General features: G+C 37.6%; 1 protein-coding gene across 3 annotated transcripts in view; it reads right to left on the reverse strand.

The window, feature by feature from the left end:
* Window positions 1-25,441, reverse strand: part of CACUL1 (CDK2 associated cullin domain 1) — a 40,950-nt gene that overhangs the window by 10,850 nt on the left and 4,659 nt on the right. For all 3 annotated transcript variants that reach the window (XR_005557677.1, XR_005557620.1, XM_039350105.1), the window contains exons 4-5: window positions 10,062-10,157; window positions 3,038-3,140 (exon numbers count right to left, since the gene is read on the reverse strand). Coding sequence is in view for 1 of the 3 variants with exons in the window: in XM_039350105.1 (XP_039206039.1) it covers window positions 3,038-3,140; window positions 10,062-10,157 (199 nt within the window). In the remaining 2 variants the exon portion in view is untranslated. The remainder of the gene's footprint in view (window positions 1-3,037; window positions 3,141-10,061; window positions 10,158-25,441) is intronic.

Here is a 25,441-nt window from a genome sequence, read left to right on the forward strand (position 1 = left end):
TGATCAACCAAGTGCTGATCCATTGGTTGCAACAGAATTAACCTATTGACTTGCTACTCAAGCCTGATGTCATAACTAAGAAAGAGTTATTGGTTCATGATCACCCAATCAGGTTTCATGTCTAAGATGGGACCAGAACTCAATTTCCTGATTTCTAGCCTGGTGTTTAACCACTAAACTAAAATGGCTCTCTACTATGTGAGGATAACCTGATGTGATAAAATCAGTTATATTTCTTATAAATAAGTTGTTAAATAGACATCTCATTTACAGGTGCTCCAAAGGAGAAAATACATGAAGAAAAGGCTGCATATATTTCTCGTATACATTTCTCTCTGAATTTTTATTTATATTATGCATCTTATTTCAGAGATATTTGGTTTTATACATATTATAAGTCAACAACTTATTAGATAGTGATAAAAGTTTTAAGAAGCATTAACACTTCAGTTTGAAAACCCAAAAGTTAAAAAGTAAATTGAAACTGAAATTCTGCTTCAGCCCCTACTATCAGTTGCTTGTAAAGATATATGATGGTAGAGTCAGTAGCAGCTAATGCTGGCCTACCGATATTTTTCAGAATAAAAATTATATGAACCATAAATTATTTGCTAGTAGTTTCACATATTAAAAGTGCTTCATTTCCCCCAAAGTTATTTTAAACATACCAAATAATTATTTTGTCAGTTTAAAGTCAGGTGGCTAAATATATTAAAAAATCAAGCAACTATATTAAACTCACACCAGAAGAATGATTTCACTGTATTTTTAAAATGTGCATGACAAACAAAGGAAGAACTGTTGAAGGTCAGCTGAGAATAGAAAACAACAATTCATAGATTCTCAGCTTTCCGCAATCCTTTACAAGCGTGTGTAGGCAACAACGAAGACAGAACACAAGTTATAGATTCATGTTCTTAGCCCTAGCCAGGTGGATGCTTAAAAAGTCATTTCAATAGCTTCATCTTTAAGACTTCAGAAATAAAAGCAAGAGACCCTTAACATACAATATGAAGTTCTATTGAACTATTGTGACTAATAAATTCATGCATTAGATAAATTCCCAGTTATTGCAAGGTGGGCAGGTACAAGCAAAACATCTTGCAATTATAAATTTCACAACTTAAGGATTTGTTAACTGATTAAGGGTTCTTACTCTAAGAGAAATAAAAATTAGAAGTTCAATTAAACCCAAAAAGTTAAAGTTAAATTATAGCCTCCACCAACACTGGCAGGGCAAGCTTCTGTATATAATCTAGCACTGATTATGCTTCCCGGTAGGTAATGAAACTCTTCAAGCAAGTATCCACTTTAGAAAGCACCAAGGACGCTATAAGAAAAGTACTGTGATCCTGACTTCTTTTCTTTTACCATTACTCAGAACAAGTGGCACAAAACAAGATAATAAAGATTGTGTCAGGAATTTAAACTGCCCCTTGTGCCTCAGTTTATTTCTTAAAATGAGTATATTTACAAAAAAAAAGCCATACCACATTATGTCTTAGTACCATATGCAAATGAGGTATATAATTAAACTAAAATTCTGTTAGCCTTTCTTCATAGAGAAGATTCTATTTCTGTCACTGCTATTTTAAATAACTCTATCACAACAAATTGGAATATATGGAATTGATTTTTCATTTTTAATGAAATGTTATAAAATTACTGCCAAGTAAGTACTGCTTATGTCATCAGCATGTCTGTAATGTTAAAATAACACTGATAAGGATTTAGATAAGTATTACTTATACATAGAAGACGCAGCCATAAACTGTGAAAACAGTAACTTGCTGCTAAAATGGCAGTGCAAATAGTTTATTCAGCTGCAAGTTTAAAGTTGGGAGAGCAGTTTAGCATATAGAAAGATGTCTTTTCTTTTAGTAACTGTGTAAAACAATGTTGCTTTCTTGAATATAAATCCACACAATGAACTCTTCTATTTAGCTAGCGTTAAAATTATTTTCATATGAATAATGAGAAGGGCTACTATTATACTGCTGCATAATTGGGCTGTGAAAATAACCTTGAAAGACAGGAGGGAGAGCTGCAGGCAGTCTAGACAACAGTTTGATGAAAGAAGCCTGAGTCCAAAGCAGGAATGGGGATAGTGTTTCATAAATGACTCTCCCTAATTCTCTGGAAGGTAAAAGTGGAGGAAGGAGGAAGAAGTTTCAGACTTGCAAGTTTCTGTTATACATTTATGAAAAAGGATAATATTAATACTCTTGGTTTTGGTTCCTGGTCTGGACTACGTTAAAGGCTTAAAACAATCTTATCGGACTGAAAGCTTTTAAGAAGAAAAACCACCATGAAAATGTAATTTCCACAATGAGGCCCAATTGCACGATAAACTCATTCAGCGAAGGCTAAGTTTGGCATACAGGTTTTCTTATTTTGTTGCTCTATAGATCTTCTGGTGGAAATGGTGGCAGTCTAATCAATGTCAATACTGATATCTGAAGAAATCGATAGCACTTATAGCAAAAGCAAAGATAATTAAAGACATCTGGACTGTAATATAACATACTACCAAAGAAATATATATTACAAGTAGTCCCCAACTTACAACCATTTTTTTAGTGACTATTTGAAGTTACAATGGCACTGAAAAAAGTGACTTATGACCGTTTTTCACACTTATGACCATTGCCACATCCTCACAGTCACAGATCAAAATTTGAACGTTTGGCAAATGACATGTATTTATGACTTTTACAGGATCTCAAGGTCATGTGATCACCTTCTGTGACCTTCTGACAAGCAAAGTCAATGGGGCTAAATTGTGGTCATAAGGCGAGGACTACCTGTATACCCTCTGGCTCAGGAAATTCTGGCATTTAATTAAACAAGTACTCAATTACATTGCAATTTTCCCCAACAACCAATAGCTATAATTGGCATGTTAATCCTGTTTTGAATTAAATTCTTGACAGGCTATTTAGTGTTAAGATACTTTCCATTTTTATCATTTTCCGACTAATGATTCAGCAATTTATTGCTATATTAAAAAATGAATCATCTCAAACTTTAGACTTACGCATCAGGCTGTAAATGTGCTTTTCTGCAACATGTTCCGTAAACAGTTTTATAAGATCATTTCTTAAATCTCGGTTAAGCTTGGTTTCTATGTAAAATTTATTCTGAGGAAAAAAAATAACATCCTTTTAAATGACAGCAATATAAAAGTACTGTTACAGACTACTTCTGCTTTGCACTTCTCATACTCCAAATCATTTGTTTGTGAACAAAAAACAAATAATACAGTGAGTCCAGTTAGAAAGAAAAAAAGTTGAAAGCAAATTCTAAATTCATTTGATATGCCAGCTTGACCTTTACAATTATGATCTTCATCAATGCTACAGAGGGAATAAAGCTCAAAAATATTGTGATACAAAGTAGTAGGACTGGAAGCCATACACTGGGTGTGGATGCATCCAATACTGAACTTAAAGAGACCCAGTATGTCCATCAAATGCACAGTGTATAAGCATTAAACAGGAAAAAATATAAGTCTTAATGCAGGAACAGAAACATGTTTAAGTAGACCTTAATTGGTAGAACAAATGTATGAGTAAAATGAATGGCCCATCCTATATTATAGAGTAGTGAGGTAAATAAATCCAGCCATTTTCTCTCAATATGAATGTTACACTGGATCCTAACTTCCTTATCAACTCTTCAAATCAATTCATCATTGTGTAAAAAACAGAAGCCTGAATATTCAAGAGCCTGAGTAGTATAAGGATTGTACTACTACTTTCTGAAGAGACTGACAAACCAGGATTATTTCTTTGGTTGTAGAACCCCTCCTGCTCAAACCTCTTCTTGAAAACCTCCAGTGAAGGAGCACCAACAACTTCTGGAGGCAAGCACTGATTAATTGCTCTGTCAGGAAATGTCTCCTTAATTCTAACTTGGATCTTTCTTTTTTTTTTTAATTGAAAAGTTTTACAAAAATTACAAAATATACCCCAACCCCCCCTCCCCCCTCCCCCCTCCCCGCAACCCCCCTTCCCAGAGCTGAATACAGGGTAACAAATATAATAATCATAATCTAACTAACATTAACCAACTATATAGATAAACAAATATAATGCGCTTTAACTCTTTTTTAACACAGAGTAAACAATTTACAAATAAACTTTATCTTATAAACAAATTAAAATCCCAATTTATAAACAATACAATATAATAAAAATTCCACTATACTAAACTATTAATAATAATAATAATAACAACAATAATAATATTCAATAATTTATTCATAAAATAAATGGAACTTTTTAGTCCCATATTTATTCTGAATATAATCTATCCATCTTCTCCAAACCGAAATTTATTTATTTTATTTATTTATGAGACTTATATACCGCTTTAAGTGCAAGCACTCTCTAAGCGGTGTACACCAGTAAGCAATGTATATATATATTTACATTGCCCCCAACAATCTGGGTCCTCATTTTACCTACCTTGGAAGGATGGAAGGCTGAGTCAACCTTGAGCCGGTGAGATTTGAACCGCTGACCTGCTGAACACAGTCAGCTAAAGTGGCCTGCAGTACTACACTCTAACTGCTGCGCCACCTCGGCTCTTTATATATATATATATATATATATATATATATATATATATATATATATATACACACACACACACACACACACACACACACACACACACACACACACACACATATATATATATATATATATATATATATTTCTTGTGAATAATCCTTCAAATAATCTTAGCCATTTCTGCTAAATTTGAAACTTTAAGCGTCCATTCTTCTATAGTAGGCAAACAATCCTTCTTCCAATATTGCCCTACCAACAGCCTTGCTGCTGTTATTAAATTCAACACCAAATTAGTTTCCTTAACATCGAAAACTACAATAATAGCCAACAAAAATAGTTGAGGAGTTTATCTTTCTTTTAAAAATATTCTGAATGATCCACCAAATTTTAATCCAAAAAGCTTTTACATTTCTACAAGTCCACCAAATATGAAAATAAGTTGCATCCAAACTACCACATCTCCAACATTTGGGCTGCAAGTTAGGATACATACAAGACAACTTTTGGGGATCCAAATGCCACCTATAAAACATTTTATAAAAATTTTCTCTCAAATTTTGAGCTTGAGTAAATTTTACATTTCTAACCCAAATTGTCTCCCATGTATCCAATAGAACCGGCTCTTGAATATTTTGTGCCCATTTTACCATACAATCTTTAAGTAATTCCGTTTCAGAATCCAATTCTATTAAGACATTATAAATTCTCTTTATATGAGCTCGAGTTTGATCTTTAATCTGCTTTATCAAATTCGCATCCTCTAAAGTAATACCAACCTTTTGATCTAAACTCCACCTAACAATTGATTATATTGAAACCAAGAGTGTACAATATTTTCATGCTTCAACTCAGCTAAAGATTTTAATTGCCAGTCCTTCCCTATCAAATTAAGTAATTCCTTATAAGAAATCCTATCCAAATTCACTCCTCTAGATACCCCCTCTATCACGTGTCCGGGAATCTCCCAAATTGGAATTTTATAATTTAACCTATAATAATACTTCTTCCAGACACGTAATAAAGCATTTCTTAAAATGTGAGATTTAAAAAACCTGATCTACTTTTTTATTATAAATTAACTTGGATCTTTCTTTAATAATCTTCCACCTATTACTTCTTGTCCTGCCCTCAAGTGCTTTGGAGAATAGGTCGACCCCCTCTTCTCTATGACAGCCCCTCAAGTATTGGAAGACTGGTATCGTATCACCCCTTAGTCCTTTTGTTTTAAGACTAAGTTCCTGCAACTTCACAAATCTGCTGCTTATCTTTTTTTAAAACCTTTATTATCTTCTATTGTATTAAGGTCCTAAGTTTAAAGTTCCCAATAATTTATAACAATTAACATTGTTAGAAATGTTACTTTAAGTGATTGAAGCATATAAGGTAAGCCACACAATTCAGAAGCAACCTTTTCTTTCTACCTATTTTGTTTTTCCTTAGCACAGGAATTACACATGGTGTAAAGCAATTTTTAATGCCAATCTAAGAACAACAAAAAAGGCAGTCAGTTCTTTCTCAAGACTTATCTCCTGATGATCTATAGCAGTGTTTCCCAAACTTGACAATTTTAAGGCATGTGGATTTCAACTCCCAGAATTCCACAGCCAGCGTTGCTGGCTGTGGAATTCTGGGAGTTGAAGTCCTCATGCCTTAAAATTGTCAAGTTTGGGAAACACTGATCTATAGAACTGCTATTTCTTAATATCATACTTTTCTCCTCTACAAGTGAGCACAATTAAATGCAGCTCAACAGATGTCAAGAGAGAAGGAGCACCCCAGCTTCTAAAATGACAATAAATGTTGAACCTTTTCACTACTCTTTGTATCAAGCAGACTGGTGAAGAAGGAAAGCAGACTGGTGAACAAGGAAAAAACCAAATGTGGATATTTCTAAACATCTAAAGCTATTCAAGGTTGCTATCAAAATTAAGTGCTTTATGATACTTTTTGATCTTTTGTGCTAGTACAGAAAATAACAGAATCATAGTCAAATTTCATGCATTTTTAGAAGTTGTTTTGGGGAATCCCCGAAGAAAAGGAAATTGCTGTAGATTTTTCAAGGGAATGGGCACAATAAACTAGTCTTCTCCCTTTATCAGAAATGAAAAGTGAGATCTGCAACTAAATGTGATTTTACACAGCTGCTAAATGTTCCAGGCAGTCTGCTCCATTTCCATTTCTACCTAATTTACGTATTCTCTATAATTAACATTCTATAGGAAATAAACATTCCTGAGTCAGGACATCCCAGGTTCAAATATGACACATACTGCTGATCTAAGGGCACCAGGATTTTCTAATGTTAAAAAATGATAAATATGCTAAGGCCTTCCATGATGGGCCCAGCACTCTTGGGAATTTTTTTTTGGGGGGGGGAGAGAAGGCCTGCATGCTACTGGATCTAGTTGAGTTCTTCCAGATGTGATGGGACAGGGAGAAGACCAAGACTTTCAAGAGTGGGAGAGGGGAGAGGGAGGAGACCCCTCTGTGGCTTGGTCTAGCCCAGGGATAGGCAACCTTGGCTCTTTTATGACTCTTGGACTTCAACTCCCAGAATTCCTGAGCCAGCCACGAGTCATAAAAGAGCCATGGTTGCCTACCCCTGGTCTAGCCAGCTACTGGGCCTGGACAGGTTGCTGTGTGCCGACTAGCAACCGAACCTCCCTAGGTGATCAGTTAACAAATGCAATCAAGAGAGCGGGCATTGCGGTCAGTGAGTGAGGCAGCCACATGAGTGTCTTGCTTAATACCACAGTGATTTACTACCAAAATTCTGTCCTTTTCTGGATTTCTGGATTAATAAATTTTTAAAATTATGGCATGGTTTTGTAAAAGTTACTACAAACATCTTACTTGTGGTCTAACAAAGTTTCAAATATCAAAAGCCCTAGAAAATAATTTGTCTAACAATTTAGAAGCTTTCTTCCTCCCCCCCCCCCAGTTTTTTTTTTCAGGGTAAATATGCAATCACCAAATATATTAAATATTTCCAGCCTATTCACTACTAGCTATATGGGCCATTGATTCAAACACTGGAAAGGAAGAAAAAAACTGCACAAGCATAAATGATGCTTGAATGTTAGTGTGATGTTACAAAGATAGAAAGTTAGCAACATTTCAGTGTTATCCTAGCCAATTTCTAAAATCACATTTTAAAATCTCAACATAACACAAAGTTCTTTTAAATCCTTGAATTAATTTTAGAATGTCTTGTTCTATCTGGCAGCATTTCTTTTCATGAAGATATGTCTTTACTGAGTCATCTAAGCTGTGTAGCTTTTATTTCATTAGAAGTATTTTTACCCTACTTAAAAAAAAACAAAAACCTTTCCTAGCTGTACAGTATTATGCAATGACACAGCATATACAATAAAAATTAAGATAATAAGTTGAAAACCGAAAATGAAAACTAGTAAAATTAATGATCAAACATTAACTCTGAACATCAAAGCATTTCTGTTTTGCATTAAAGGGCCAGAAATTAGGGCCACCACTCTAATACAGTTTAACAACATGCAGACTTTCCTTTACTGACTTGAAAACACAGGAAGGGTGCTATGGGCACAAATTATTTTCCAGATAACCTAACTCCCAATCAAATACTTTGAATGAACTCAGAAATGCATTAAGTACAGAATTAATGTAGTACTTTTCTTTTCTCTGGCCTTAATATCCATCTCAGAATGCTTAAGCTGGATCTAACAAGAATAATTTTATGCACAAAATATGACACAGATTTGCCCATTGGGCTTTGAAACAGTTCTACTGCATTCAATAAGTCCCTTCCTGCTAGAAGAATTGGAAAGAATAGCTAAAGCAACTTATTATTTTCCAGCAGCAGACTGAGAATTGATTTTTACTTGCACTGGTTCTGCTGGCTTTGCAAAAATCACTAATCCAATTATTTCATCACTTCTCATCTCAGGCACAAAAAGCCTCTTCTCAGTTGCCATTCATTGCACCTCGGACATTCAGAATGGCCTCTGATGATCTCACTACAACAATCAGGCTTATATCAATGTTATTCATCTTTAAGTATCCACCCTTAAACTGTAGAAGGGCTTTAAAGGTCAGTACTGTCAATTTAATTGGACCTAGAAGGCTATGAACCAACTGTCAAAGCAGTAGCTTATAGGATTTTGAATTAACATCTTTACAAAAAGTCCCCATATCCTTCAGTAGCTTGACAAGTCACTTATCTGATCCTAGATAGGTAATATATATACTATGTGGAAAAACTAGTAACAAAAACACTGTCCTAAGGAAATTAAACTGTTTTAACAAACATGTAGCAACGCCCAGAACAAGTTGGTCATAAGTTTCTAGACAGATCAATTATTTGTCAACACCACACTTTCATGGTTAGACTGAGTTTCATATTGTTCCTCAGTCCGTCAACTATTTAATCTTGAGAATGATTGTCTTCATTAGCTGAAAATGAAAACTAAATTTTATGGCATCATACTGATAATATTTTATTATAAATGTCACCAATACCTACAATTTAAGTAAACAAACGGAATCTCTCAGCACATATACCATATGAAGGGCAGTAATCTCCTACCGAAACTTTTGAGATTAACCAACAAAGTATGAAAGTAATCCATCAGAGTAGAATTTATTTATTTAAGAACATTTAGATGGCCATCCAACTCACTCCCCATGTTTACCACCATGCAACAGCTGCAGGCTTTCCATGCCTGCTTGAGGAACTATTCTCATTTGATCTTCCTACAATTCTTTCTCAGGAAAACTTCCTTTTCTCTAATATTTTCATGACACAACCTGTTAATCAACTAGTGACCTTCTAAGTTTTTATTGTAATTTTCTTGAGCTGAAAGATACTGTACATACTAGTTTCTGTTACTGGAAAATAAACAAACTCAGCTATATAAAGCTCTGATGCCACAATCATTTCAATCCTATGCCCAATGTATTTATACAGATTTTGCACTAGGAGCAGCACTTGTACTTGTATATGCTTACATGTGCATACATTTTTTCCTTGCCAAATGGCAACTTTATCTGGTCTTCTAAAGTTCTAAATCACACGTACAAACCAGAGAAATAGACACGTAATATACAACAGCACAAAACCGTGATTTCGCTGGTGTAAATCAACCTGAATGAGGCTAATGGATTACTAAAATGAAGTTATTCTGCAAAATATTAAGAGTGATTATTCCAACAAGGTTCTAGAAAGCTAGATGAAAAATAACCATAGAAGATTCCTTGTCACAACTACAAATGTGTCTTAGGATCATCATCTTCCAAATAAATGGAAACTAGTATTAACCATTTAGGGACTGGGGAGGAAAGAACTGAAATAAAGTTCAGTTCTAACAGAAGTTAAAAAAAACTGAGTGATTATCAATCTCTTTCCTGACTTACAATAAACATTATATGAGAACCTAGTTGCTGATTTGGTTATCTAGTAATAACTAACACCTAGCTAATTCTTTTCATTCAAGTCTAATAACTTACCATATATATGAAAAGAGGCACAATGCTCTGTAATGCTCCCATATACTGCCCAAGTGCTATGTTAAACCTTTCAATGTAGAGATCCGGAGGGCTGGCCTGCAAAAGAAAAAAAAAAAAGAAAATAGAAGGAAACCTTAATTCTGGCATAAGCAGGTTAAGTTTGAAGATGTAAAGAAAAACCCTAATGTGAAAGATTAAAAATGATTTAAAACAAGCATTTTACCATTACAGATAGTCCTCTAGTTATAAGTACAATTGGACCAGAATAGCTGTTGCTAAGGAATGTGGTTGTAAAACATGATGTCATGTTTTACCACATTGCTTAGCAATGACAGCCAGGCAGTACTGGTTGTTGTCGTAATAACAGATGCATAGGTTGTTAAGTGGGAAGCAGAGAGAGTCCTGGGTAAAGAGTGAGACGGGCATGCATAGGGTGGGGGAAGCCCTGGGAGACCCAGCACAAACCGCATACAATTTGGGGCAGTGGGGTGTTGCAGTGACGTGTGAGCTCAAAAAGTCCAGAGAAAGAGGGTGCAGGGCAGTGGTGGGGAACATATGGTACAGGTGCCAGAGGCGGCACTCAGAGCCCTCTCTGTGAGCACGCGTGCCGTCGCCCCAGTCCTAGGCCTTCAGCTGGGTTTTATAAAATCTTTTCGCTTTAGGTCTCCGCCGCCATGTACATAAAAAAAAAAAGGTTCAATCAGTCAATTTCAACTTCTTGCGGGAAAAAAAAGATCTTGCAAAGTTGGAATTGATTGAACTTTTTAGTCCCACCCAGTCTGCCATTACCACCGCAGCCACGCCCACCCAATGGGCCACACCCACTCAATGGGCCACACCGACCCGGCACTCAACGATGCATAACTGGGTTTTGGGTTGCAGTTTGGGCACTCGGTCTCTAAAAGGTTCTCCATCACTGGTGCAGGGTGTGTGCCAGTGCAGGAAGGCTGCAGTAAGCGGGTGTGGAGTGCGTGCAGGTTTGCTGAACAAATGATGATAACTTAGGACTATCTGTAATGTTTCCTCTACCCACCAACCCTGCTGCCCCTCTACAAATGTCAAGGACGAATCACTTTGACAGTCCATCATATAATAAGAATATGTATACTATTAATAAGTGCTTTCTTCTTGGGTATTCAAAAAGGCACCATTAGGAAAGAAAAAAAAAAGATATCAACAAGGGGAAAAAAGGGGGGAGGAGGAAACAAGGTCCAGGATTGAAATATTCATCTTCAACCCAATGATGCCTAAGTGTGCTCATTGTCAACAAATTTATTTATTTATTTATTTATTTATTTATTATTTAAGAAATTTGTTTTGCCGTCTCCTCGCACATGGCGACTCAAGACGGCTTACATAAATAGAAAAACACCCTATAAAAAATAAAATAACAAGAGGAAAAATAAAATAACATAATATAATAACGACCCACCCCTCCACTACAACATACATTAAACTAACCATTTGCTGGGCTCTATCCCGCTCTGGGTGCCCCAGGCGCGCTGGCAGAACCAGGTCTTCAGCACTTTCCGAAAGAGTGTTAGAATGGGGCCAGTCTAATCTCTGAGGGAATGATGTTCCAGAGAGATGGAGCCACCACAAAGAAGGCCCTTCTTCTGGGTACCGCCAGATGCATCTCCTTAGGGGATGGGACCTGCAACATTCCTTGCCTCTCTGCTCTAGTGGATTGGGTAGATGTGACCGACAAGAGACGGTCCCTCAGATAACTGGTCCCAAGCCATGAAGGGCTTTAAAGGTGACAACCAGCACTTTGAATTGCACCCGGAAGCAAATTGGCAACCAATGCAGCTCCTGCAGGAGAGGTGTCACATGTGCACACCGAGGTCTGCACAAAACCATGCAGGCTGCTGCATTTTGTACCAAATGGAGCTTCCGGAAGTTCTTCAGGGGCAGCCCCATGTAGAGTGTGTTGCAATAGTCAAGATGGAAGGTGACTAAGACATGAGCGACTGTGAGTAGGGATTGTTGGTCCAGGAAAGGGCATAACTAGCACACAATACGCAGTTGTGCAAAAGCCCTCCTGGCCACAGCTGCCACCTGCTCTTCGACCAGGAGCCGCGAGTCCAGGAATACCCCTAGATTATGCACAGGGTCTGTTTGGGGCAGTGCCACGCCATCCAAGACCAAAGATGCCAATTCTCCATGGGTCAAAGAATCCCAAACTCAGAGCCCCTCAGTCTTGCCAGGGTTCAGTTTCCACCCGTTACTCCCCATCCAGCCTCTAACAGCCTTCAGGCACTGCGAAAGGGAAGTCATGACATCACATAACTCACCACAGGCTGGATGCCAAAGCTTGGGTGGGAAGTGGATAAAAATGGTGGAATGTAATATTTCTGAGAAAGGTTGTTGCCTCCTCCATTTAAGTTTATGCTATATATACAGATCCTCTAGAAGGAACAACGTCAAATGCACCCTTTTAAACAGTGCTTAACATTTCCAGGCTACTATGTTTAATATTATGCCCAGGGAAATTCCAGTGCTATAACAAGACTGAGAAATAAAAAACATACCCAAGGAAACATTTTCAGTACTATTACAAAGAAAACAACATAGATATTAGGAATTTAGCTTGATATAAAAGGGACTTCATCGTTTTTAGACTTAACATTCTTTAAAAAAATATTAAATAAAGTTTAACACATATAACTATTGAAACGGTAACATCTTATTGCATACAGGTAATCTACTTTTCTGTTTTATAATTGATTATATTTTCTCTTAGCTCTGTTTTTCCCCTTGTTTGTCATGTCTTTATTATCCAGCAGCAGAATCTAATAAATACACATGGATTTGCTTTTATTTTCTCACAGCCATTTATGTGAGTTATTGCTTATAGCTGCAAACAACAGAACAGATAAGATTCTAGTAGCAGAGTGATTCTTGTGCTTTAGTGATGAAACCAACTCTAGTCTTACCCTTTTGCACAAAAGCAAATATTAACTACCACAGGACTGCCAATAGATACAGCACTTCTTTTCTGTAACGTCAAAGGAACAGCAATAATTCCATCACTGTGGCACATAAGTAGTTAGAATAATAGGTTTACATGTTCAAATCTCTCAGCCAATTTAATGGACAGCACAGTTCACAACTAATATGTCCATCTAGCTCTGGAAGTAAGACATCAAGTCTGAAAGCTTATATAGGGTCTATGGCACTGTTGCATTTCTACTCAGAAGTTATTATCTGAACATAGTTGGTAAATTCATATAGGAATGTGGCCTTAGAATTACAGACTGTGCTATATAATGCATTCAAGGGCTTTTATAACAGAACATGGAAAAGAGATTGCTAGGTTTGCTCTATTTGCAAAGCACTTAGAAAGACAAAAGCTTTTAATGATCCATAGCAAAATGAAATCACAGTTACCCACTATAGATCCCAACTTTATGCACAATATAGTCAAATTAAGCAAACTCACCTAACAGAGACATCTATTCCCATTTTGTAGCCTAATTTGCTTTATTTAATTCACAGTAACAACACTGATTACAGTAACCTTAAAACATAAGACACAACAATGGTTGTAAGTATACTGCAGACTGTGATTTGGTTAATTATGACAGTGTTAATTTTATAATCAAAAAGGAACACAGGATTTTATAATCAAAAAGGAAACATAATGACAAACTCTCCTATTTATTTTGGAAAATCCTTAAATCACCATTTCTGGGTTTGAACCTCCTGAGAAACTGGTTTCAAGGATTTCCTTATTCCCCTTGTAAGTTTGGTTTTGACAGAGGAAAGCAAAGCAGAGAAGGAAAATGGAGTATATAAGCATTCACCTCATTACCCATCTAATAAAATTTAAATTTAAATCAGATCACGATCATAACTGGGCTTTATTAATAATCAGGAACTTAACAAGACTTAACAAGTTAAAATATTTTCTTCTGATTAAAATAAGTTTGTGTTCATCTAAAACAAACTATCAATTCAATCTTGTGAATTATGGAAAATGGAACAAAACATGGGAATTTTTTAATGTTATCTGAATAAACAACAGTATATCAAATTACTCCTTTAATAAAAAAAAAAGATTTGCAAGACTGAAAATAGAAGAGGAAGTGAAAACTGAAATAATCGTGCCTGCATTTTCCATGGACCAAAATAGTCTAAGAGTTTGCATTCCACTATTGATAAATTATGGGTATGCAAAACTTTCAGATTTTAACACAAATCATAGGTAAAGAATTTGGCTTTAAGCTTTCAACAAATTTTGGCTTTTTAAAACAATTTTGTTTGAGTGGTCCAGGCTGTTCCGAGTATTCCAACTGAAATTTTGCATGGCAGCTTTTAATTGGTTTGCTTTAATCTTTCAAGGTAGAATCTAGACCAGTGGTGGCAAACCTATGGCACGCGTGCCAGAGGTGGCACTCAGAGCCCTCTCTATGGGCACATGCGCCATGCCCTGGAGATTGCAACCGTCCCTCTTCAACCAGCCGCCTGCTAACTCGCGGAGGACCCACATGGCCAGATGCATCCCAGCACCCATGCGCTCACTAGCCTGTGTGTGCAAGGGCTGATGGTGTCAGGCAGCAGCCGCCCCGGCCCGTCTCACCTTGCCCTGTGACAATGGCACCCCCACCTTGCCTCGTCTCACCCTGCAGGACAAGCTTCCTGCCCACTGCCCCACCTGCCAGAGACCCCCTGGATCTCCCCCAACCGTGCCTGGCCCCCAAAGGTGTCCCTCCCCATGAGCAACATCAAGGTGATCACGTCCCCCTTGGCCACACCCACCCAATCTGCCATGACCAACACAGCCACACCCACCCCACCTGGCACCTGGCGATAAATAAGTGGGTTTTGGGTTGCAGTTTGGGCACTCGGTCTGTAAAAGGTTCGCCATCACTGGTCTAGACAGTCGGCACAGACTGACTGGCTGATGCTGGGTAAGGTGAAATGGGCAGGAGGAATGTTAGGAAAAAACAGTTGTCATTAAGCACTTGGCTCAGAGATAAACAACTACTTTAAAAATCTATTCTGCTAATGTTTCCAAACAGAGCAAAGATTGCTTGCAACCATCTGCTTGCTTGCCTAGCTACGTTACTCTTTTTTAAAAAATTCATTGTCACTGAAAATAGCAAGTGCTATTAAGGCTGCAGAGGTTTAAGTTACAAAGTTAACAGCACGGGTTGTTTTGTTGAACTGTTGGGCTGAATTTGTGTTCTTGTGTCTTGTTAAACTCCAGTTGTATTTGAAGCAACAAAATCTTTTGTTTTGCCTTACTGCTTTTGATACCAATGCAACTGCAAATATAGGTAGCCCTGTATTGATTACAATTGACACCGGGCAATCCATTGGTAAGTGACACAGTTGTTAAATGAAATGTTATATGACCACACTGATTTATAATGTCGGTGCTGATTGTGGACACTAAGGGAATCACCTCTGGTCATTAAGCATGATGTCACATAACAGTGACCTAAAACTTCCTGTCAGCATCCCCATTTACTTTGCTTCTTGAAGTCAGCTGCAAAGGTCACAAATGGTAATCATGTCACTGTGGGATGCTGCAACTATCATAAAATTCAATTGCCAATCACCTGAATTGCAATTACATGACTGTGGAGACACTCCGAGGGCTGCAACTCTGAAGACCAGTCATAAGTCTCCTTTTTCAGTACTGCTCTAACTTTGACCAATCGCTGAACAAGCGATTGGTAAGCAAGGACCATCTGTACTCTTGTGTACTGTAAACCTTAATGGTGTAGAGAGCCTGGGAAATACTTTTATTTGTTTGTATTACTATTATTCATTTGCAGCATTTTTAAAACTACAGAGCTGTAGTTTTGATGGACTTGCTTGGATATCTAACAAAAAAAAATCAAGTAAAAAACAATAAGCAAACCAGTTGTAGTTTGAATTTGTATAATGGCACAATGAGAAAATAATCTGACTACTACTTGTTAATCCAGCCAAGAAGCTAACTTTTATTTAACAAAACAACAGCCAGGTAGAGCAAACAACAGAGCCGTTTCAAATTTTGTTTTATTGGGAGAGAGCCACCATGCAACATTTCAATAAGTCAGGGGTCTGCAACCTTAAACACTCAAAGAGCCACTTGGACCTGTTTCCCAGAAAAAACACTGGGAGCCGCAAAACTTGCGCGCACGCGTGCGCACACAAGGGATGAGGAGCTTGATTGAAGAGTGTAATTAAAAAGAAATAGAGGCTGCTGTGCATGAGTTCTCTCTCTCGCTCTTTCCTCTCCCTCTCTCTCTTTCTTCTCTATTTCTCCCTCTCTCTCTCTCTCTCTCCCTCTTTCCTCTCCCGCTCCCTCTTTCTCTCTCCCTCTCTCTCCCCCTCTTTCTCACTCTCTCTCTCCCTGTTTTTCCCTCTCTTTCCCCCCCCCCTCTGCCCCCTCCCTCTCTCCGATCTTCTGCTCACCTGGCAAGCTGGCTTCAGGCTCTTCTCCAACAAGCTGACACACATTATTGGGCTGGCTCTCTCCTGCCTTCCTGCTTCCTGCAGAGACGCAGCAAAGGGAGGAGCTTTGCCCAATAAACTTGTCAGTTCGTCAGAACAGCGTGAGGCCATTCTTTTTACACACACACACATACACACACACACAGAGAGAGAGAGAGAGAGAGAGAGAGAGAGAGAGAGAGAGAGAGAGAGAGAGAGAGAAGCGAAGCGCAAGTGCCTCTCTCTGTCTCTGTCTGCAAATGGCGGATGAAGCTGGGAGCCTCAGGAGAAGGCTCAAAGAGCCACATGTGGCTCCGGAGCGGCGGGTTGCCGGCCCGTGCAATAGGTGGACCTATTTTGTTCTGAATTTGAAGCAATACACATAGGAATTCCCACTGGTAATAGCACCGCTAGCACTGATCAAGCTACCTAATTGGGTAATGAAATGTGTGCATGCAAACAACCAGGATCCAATCTGGATCATCACCGAGACCAGAGGTTTAGATTTCCGAGCTTTTAGACTCGTGCTGGAGCACTTCTTCAGGAATTTCTCTCTAACAGAATCTGACACATCCTGCAACATTATTCTGGGACATGTACATTTGCTTTCATTTGCAAGCAACCACCACAGACAGTACTAAGGACTTCACAGATCAACCCTGACCTATGTATATTCTTTTCTAAAGTGTCTTTTTTTGGCTCTGTGATTAAGAGAAGACTTCCTTGTATTGAATTTGACTTTTGATGACAGAACATCCATGGATATGCCCATATTGTTTTGACAATAACATTGAAGTAATTTGCTACTACCTTCTTCCAAGGTGTCTCTTTTGGCTTTCCTATTTAATCTATTGACACAGGATTTCCTAATAGCCTCCTACACAGTTACTAATCAGGGTTAATTTTATTTGATGTTTTGACACCAGCTAAGGTTGGCTTTGACGTTTATGCTTACATAATTTTTTAAAAAAGTTAAAACAAATCATTCCACTTTGGTGATGAAACCGTAGCTGCCTTACAAAAGTTTAATGGGTAGAAGGGTTAGGATCACATTTGACAAAGACTGTTTAAAAAGTCACCAAAATAACTGTATTAATATTAAAAATATTTTGTTTTCATTTGGCTGTACAGTCACATATACCTTGAAGAAAAATACTTATTACATATATTTCAATACTGCCCAGCTCCCAAATTCCTATTTTCATTTTCTCTTACAAAAAAGTATAATTTAGTTATTCTGAAAACAAAAATGAAGGAACATTGAAAGTCCTTCATTTCATTTTCTCTGCATCTATGAAGATACTGCTCCTATATGCAAAGGAATAAAATGTAAAAACAATGTAGTATCACTGTCATTTAATATGCAATTTATAAATGAGTATTAATATATTTAACCGGAGGAGCAGTAAGATCCGAAATATCCAATTCTCTGAAAATGAATAATGATTATGAAATTTCACTGCAATATGCTTCTCAATTAAAATGAGGAAACAACATTAGAGAGGCTTTTGCAAGTAGTAAAACTTGTTAGAAAATATAAATTGTACCATTTATCAAGTTACTCATTTAACATTCCAAAACATAGTGATGAAAATCTCACAATACTTGATTAGAGGTTTACATAAACCGAGAAATATTGATATTTTTCCTATTATATGATGTCACAGTACAATTGATTCAGTTTTTTTTTCTTTATTTTACACCTAGCCATTAGGTGTTTACATGTCTCTTTATGCTCTTCTGCAAAAATCTACCCTTCTGGAAACTTTAACCTCAGTTATTACAGAATATATCCAGTTTATCTGGCCTTCTTTTCTGATGTATAGAATCCACTTCCATACGGAAACTGAGATTTCTAGAAACAAATTCACTGAAATCAAGGTAGATTTTTCAAGATAGCATCTAAAGTACAGTAGTCACACATCTAGATGGAAACACTCTAGATACTGACATAAGAATATCTTTCTTGGAGGGAGTCAGCATATCTTTAACATGAATAGGTCATGCCAAACCAAGCTGATCTCTCTCACTTATTTATTTCTGGTAGGGTAGCCAATTAGTTGGCGATGAATATACAATTGGAATAATATACTATGATTTCAGCAAAGCATTCAACAAATTCTCCTATGGGGTCCTAATATAGTAGAGAAGATGGCAAAATGTAGACTATGCTACAGTTAGCCAGATACGCTAAACAACTGCATGCCAATGTCTCCAAAGATACAGAAGAGAAAGGGTTGGATGACATATCAGAGGCGCAGTTATAGCCCTGTGCTATTTAACCTATTTATGATGACTTGGATGAAGCATGGAAAATATGATCATCAAATCTACAAATAAGACAAAAATGGGAAGGATTGCTTGCCCTGGGAAGAAGTAGAACTTAATTATCTCCAGGATCTCTTCCAATCCTAACATTATGTGCTTCCTTAACTTCTATATATAATACTGTACACAATTTTGAAAGAAGTCTCAGATAATGCTAATTTTCATTAACAACCAATATAACATGGCATTATTTATGAACTCCTCTCCTTTTTATGGTAGCAATTACACAACAGGCTACCATTTATCCTTACATCCTTAATTTTTTTTAAATGCAGACTTCTTTATAACAAATTAAGTCTAATTACTAGAATTCCTCCATAGATATATTTTGCATTTATTCCATGGTATAGAAAAAGTAAGAAATGCATTAGCTGCTATTTATTGTGATAAACATAGGCAATGAAGGACAAGAAATAAATAAACAAAGTAAAATGTCAATATAGGACTACAGTATGTTTTAGGGACTTGTAAATCTACAATGATATTTGATGCATAGGAGCAGTAAAAAAGTTTGTTTTTGTTTTTATTCTTTGAGCTGGATGGTTCAATATTTGGAAAAAATATACCAATTTGCCAGTGAAAGTATTCTGCTGCCACCTGCAGCATGATTGAATAAAAAAGAATGAACATATTTTAATCTCTTAGATTCTGAACCAAGTTATTTCATCAAATGCTGCCTTGGATTAAAAGTCAAACTATTAAATATGCACTTTAAACACTTTAAGGCAATGTTAAAAAAGAAGAGACTCAGGATTTAAATTAAATCTCTCTCCTTAGGATACTTGAAAAGACAGCTATTACTTTATTAGGAGATTACTAATTAGATTTGTCTCCATTAGGTGTTATGCAATGGCAAAACAACCTATAAAAAAAGTTATGTCATGCCTCCGTCTGAGCCTGAATCTGCAGGGGAAAATGAACTGGAACTGGACTCTATGGAGGCAGAGAGAGAGGTGTCTGTGGCTTCAGAGGAATGTGGGGAAGAGCAGGCCGAGGCAGGTCAGGGCCCTTCAGGATTGGAACAGGAGAGGCAGAGTTCAGGCAATGAGCAATGGCCACCCTCACCTGATCCTAGAGAAGGGAGAGTAGAGAGAAGGAGGGAACAGCAGGCAGGCTCAATTATTCGGGAGAGCATCCCGCCCTTCTCCACAAGGAACACCTGGAGATTGAGATTTAAGGAGACGCTGTGGGGCATTTGTCGGGAACAAACACTGATTCCTTGGAGTGTTGTGTATTGTTGCTGATCTCTTGTTCTGTGACTTCTGTTTGGAAACCTGGAAACTTTGACTATCGGAGTGTATTTCGGATTCTCTCTTTTGAAAACTGCTCAGGCAAGCTAGGATTCAAACAGACTGGTTAAGTTTATGTTTTCTTCCTTGTTATTCTATGGCCTTGAGTACTTATGCAAATCAGACTGTATTTGAACCTACTTTCAGCCAGAGTCGGCTGAATGGGTGTGTGTGTTATTTTGTTGGAGGCTTGCCAGCAAATGTGGGAGCATTTGGGGAAAATTTGGAGCAATAAAAGAACTGTTTGAATTGCCAGCTGATTGCATTGCCTCTGTGCTGTGCTCTGGGTCATCACAGTTGTATACAGGGACCTTCATATGTCACAAGATAACTGTTTAAAGTAAGAGATTAAATATTCTGATAAAGATTTCATATTATATCTCAATAATTCGGGAAGAGCAACCAGTATCCCAAATATGTTCCCCACCCCAGTACTTCAAGATCATACTGTCAATATGCAACAGCAAAAGTTTGAATTTCAGAAGGTTGATTTGTTGTTATTGTTCTAGGATAAGAATAGAAGTGGGAGGCATCTGGAAGATAAATCATTCTCATCCTCACTTCTTAAAAGTCTGCTGCCAACAATAGGCAAAAATCACAGCTTTCAGATCGTTGAACAGTTTTATAAGTAGGGTAGAGATAGGAGAGTTTGGTTCACAGAAATTTCTCCTTTTATTTCCATACTGATCATACCTACCACTGTTCTTCAAATGGTTGGAAAAGCTTTATCCTCCAATTCTAATGGACTCCTGAAAGCTCAAAAGATTGAATTGTAGCCCCCAGTCCCTCAAACCTTATCTATCACTGCACAAATCAAAAGGTAAAAAAGGATATATGCAGTGTTATCTTCATTTTAGATGTCAAAAGGGTCTCTGTCTCTCTCTCCCTCCCTCTCTCTCTCTCCCTCTCTCTCTTTTTGCCCTTGGTCTGCCAGTCCTCTTCCCCCACTCTTTCTTTTTCAAGCTTCCTCCTTCCATTATATATTCAAGATGGACAGTATTTAATATTTATTTGCTACGTATATATAGGGATGTGGGTCTATACATATGTTATTCATAGTATGTTTAGGTGTGCGTCATGTATGTGTTTCACTTTGAGATCGGGCAACTAAATTTCATTTTTGATGTGTGCCGTTGTGCCCACAGTAAAAAAATGATAATAAAGGTTATCTTATCTTCTTTCTCTCTCTTTCCTCTCTCTCTCTTTCTCTCTCTTTCTGTTTTTCTCCCTCTCTCTCTCTCCCTCCCTCCCTCTCTCCGATCTTCTGCTCACTTGGCAAGCTGGCTTCAAGCTGTTCTCCAACAAGCTCAGGGGTAGGCAACCTCGGCTCTTTTATGATTCATGGACTTCAAGTCCCAGAATTCCTGAGTCAGCATAGCTGGGCTAGCTAGCTCTCTCCTGCCCTTCCTGCTTCCTGCAGAGACGCAGCCAAGGCAGGAGCCCCGCCCAGTAAGCTCGTCAGCTCGCCGAACAGGATGAGGCCACTCTCTTTCTCTCTCTCTCTCTCTCTCTCTCAACACACACACAGAGAGAGAGAGAAGGGAAGCTAAGCTAAACTAAGGTAAGCTAAGTGCAAGTGCCTCTCTCTGTCTGTCTCTGTTTCTCTCTGCAAATGGCAGAGGAGGCTGGGAGCCGCGGGGGAAGGCTCAAAGAGCCGCATGCGGCTCCAGAGCCACAGGTTGCCGACCTGTGGTCTAGATTAATGAAGAGAAAGATGAGGGGTGACATGGTAGTAGTATTCCAATATCTCAGGGGCTGCCACAAAGAGGCAGGGAGTCAAGCTATTCTCCAAAGCATCTGAAGGTAGGACAAGAAGCAACGGATGGAAAATAATCAAGGAGAGAAGCAACCTAGAACTAAGAAGAAATTTCCTGACAGTTAAAACAATTAATCAGTGGAACAACTTGCCTCCAGAAGTTGTGGATGCTCCAACACTGGATGTTTTTAAGAAGAGATTGGACAACCATTTGTCTAAGATGGTATAGGGTTTCCTGCCTAAGCAGGATTTGGACTAGAAGACCTCCAAGGTCCCTTCCAACTCTGTTATTCTATTCTATTCTGTTCCGTTCCATATAAATAAGGGCACAGTCAGATATAAATAGGAGGGAAGAATCTTTCCCTAAAATGCTAGAGTACTCAGGCAATACTTCTAGTAATGCAAGGGTAATTTCATTGCTCAACCTCATAACAACAAAACAACGCATCCTTATGTTGCCAAATGAATATAGAACTCCAGTATTCCACAGGGATGATCCTTTATTTTTTTTCCCTCAGAACATACTGCTCTGGAAATTGTTCAGCTTTGGAAGTATATGTGAGAGGGGGACCTAGTGTGATGTGATAGACTATATATAGACTATGAGCCGAGGTGGCGTAGCAGTTGGAGTGCAGTACTGCAGGCCACTTTAACTGACTGTGTTCAGCAGGTCAGCGGTTCAAATCTCACCGGCTCAAGGTTGACTCAGCCTTCCATCCTTCCGGGGTAGGTAAAATGAGGACCCAGATTGTTGGGGGCAATGTAAATATATACATACATTGCTTACTGGTGTACACCACTTAGAGAGTGCTTGCACTTAAAGCAGTATATAAGTGTCATAAATAAATAGTGAAGCAGCAGTCTCCCAGAAAGGAACATATTCCAGAAAGGGGGGCAGACAAGAGGCAGCACAGGGCAGAACTACATAGAAAAAAATAAAGATAGCCACTCCCCAGAATCTCCCAGGGTATAGGGTGAGAGTAGTTAAGGGTTTAGCCTGCAAGATTCTGTCTATTGTGTATAAGCAAATAAAGAAGTGAACTCTGGTTGAATTTCTCTTCATTGTCCTTAGTCTTAGCTTGAGAGTAATTTTCCAGGACATGAAGTATTTCAGTGCCCCAGGTGTAGGAAATGACCAGGCTGAGTTCGAGGGTGGTGGAGCCAAATGCATCATCAATTTGGAATTGCTCTGCTTTCAGAAGAGACCTAAGTCCAGCCCCCCCTTGAATTCTGCTGCTCTTATCTAGTGCCAATTTGCCTTGACCGTTAATAGATCAGATTTTTGTGTATAGGTAGCATATAGTGAACTTGAAGTGCTTTGACCTAAACTCTTGTTCCTGGTTACTTGCTCCTGACATCAGGTATGATTTAGCCTCAAAACAGGATGATTTGAATGCTGGATTATATTAAAAACACTGTTTTGGAAAGCTGATTTCTGCATATTATCAGCAATGTTCTGTTTTGCTGCAGGATAGAAAATAGTTACCTCAAGAATTGCATTACCAAGAGCCTCCACCATGATAAAAGAACAACCTAGTAATCAGACCAGAGTTTAACCACTTTGAAACCTCAAGTGTATGTGCTTGCAGATCAACCACGTAGTACACACTTTTAATTGACAAAGTTGTAATTAAGATATAAGAATAGTAATGAGGTGTTTCTTAAATTATCTATTGCAAAATCACGTGCAAAGTATAGATTTAAAAAGTCTGGAAAGGATTATGCGTATCCTCAAGAAAGGGAAGATCCTTATTCTAGTCTTTATTCTATAGGAACATTCAGCTGCAGAAAAAGATACCAGAGTATAGCTAGCCATTCAGTTCAACAAACCAATATTGCTGCTTTTAACAAAAGCTACTGCCCAGTACTCTAGCATTTATAAGCCAAAGCCATTTCAACTGAAATACAATCTAACAAAAATGTATAATCTCAGGATGGCAAGTAGCTCCCCAAAAAACTTGAATGTGGCTCCTACCAACCTTCAAAAGTTGTTTCCATTTTATAATTTTTAAGATATCAGAAGAAAAATAAGTGCACATTTGGGAATAATCATATTAACAAGCAATGAAGAAAAAATTCAAATTTGAACCATTTGTTTCAGCTTTTAGATGTCTTAAATTTGAAGGATTGTCTACACTACTAACACTAGTGATATTTAATTTTAATAAACATGAGTTCTATATATTGAAATAAAATTTAGTTTTCAGTACTTTTTTTTTTAATTTTATCCAAAAGAATATAAATGAAAAAAAGTAAAAAGAAGGGAAAAAGTGTCTATAGTACTTTCTGAAAGACAGATCTTGGCACATGCTGAAGATGAAGTGTGACTTCTAATCCAAAAAAATTGTGCGCTATGCAGTTTTGCATCTGTTTCAAGGAGGAAGAAGCCTCCACATGCAAATGCAACACTGGTGTTTTATTTCAGCACAGGAATGTAAGAAGAAAGTTACAATATTCAGTTAGCTACACACCTCTTCAGTGAGCTGCTATTACCGTGTTTCCCTGAAAATAAGATCCAACTGGAAAATAAGCCCTAATGCGTCTTTTGGAGCAAAAGTTAATAGAAGATTGGGTCTTATTTTAGGTGAAACATGGTAGTAAAAAACCTACAGCATGCCAAAGCAACATACTTTTCCTCAAAGTCCTATTTACTGACAAACCTCAAAAGTTTGAAGATGAAGCTACATTCTTCATACATATTAATACCTGACTACAACGAAAGCACAGCTAAATACAAATATGAAATTGTATTTTTTTCTGATATTAAAGACTGAACTGAATATTGGCAAGCAAACTAAGTTATTTCTGTTTACTCCTGTCAGTGCATTGCTCATTTTCTAATATCATGCTGGCTAATTGTTAATAAGCAACAAATGTCCATATAGAAGGAGGTCTGTTTTAAAATCAGGTTCTAAATAAAAACCCCAATGCCTGTGATAAAAAACAAGTTTCTTCAGATGATCAGTAAAAATCCTAGTTTTGTGAAACTAGGAAGGTTCTTTCTTTAAACTGACGAGCTGAGTAAAAATGAACAGCATGTTTTGATCAACCTAATGAAATACAAATGAATGTACAATACAATCAAACATTGCTTGAACACTGATAAAGTTTTCCAACCCAAAATTCTGCAAGAAGATTAATGTCATGGTTCTGATAGATGAACGTTTAAAAGAACTTCAGGGAAAAACTTTCTTCCTCAGAGAACATTTTATTTAGGAAACAAAATCATCGGCATGTACATAGGTGTACCCAAGACTAAAAATCTCCTCCCCTTGGTTACAAAGTTACTATTGCAATTCCTACCCCTACTGCTGCCATAAATCATATTCACCAATTGTTACAAAACAAGGGCTGCCAAAATGTTATCAGTATTGACCTTGATTCTCAGACATATGAATTATTTTGGCTAACTGAAAACTACATATCCCCCACCCCTCTTCCTTCATCTAATATCTCTAAACTAAAATGTGGCAACAAAGACAAAATGAAAATGGCTTTTCAGTTCAGTTTGTCCCAGCGTTGACAATTAAAGGCTAATTTAAGCTAGCTAAAAATAATAGATACAGATAGGCACGCAT

Source organism: Crotalus tigris, unplaced genomic scaffold (genome assembly GCF_016545835.1).
Source record: "Crotalus tigris isolate CLP2741 ecotype Arizona unplaced genomic scaffold, ASM1654583v1 scf7180000017536.10889498, whole genome shotgun sequence".
NCBI classification, from domain to species: Eukaryota; Metazoa; Chordata; class Lepidosauria; order Squamata; family Viperidae; genus Crotalus; species Crotalus tigris.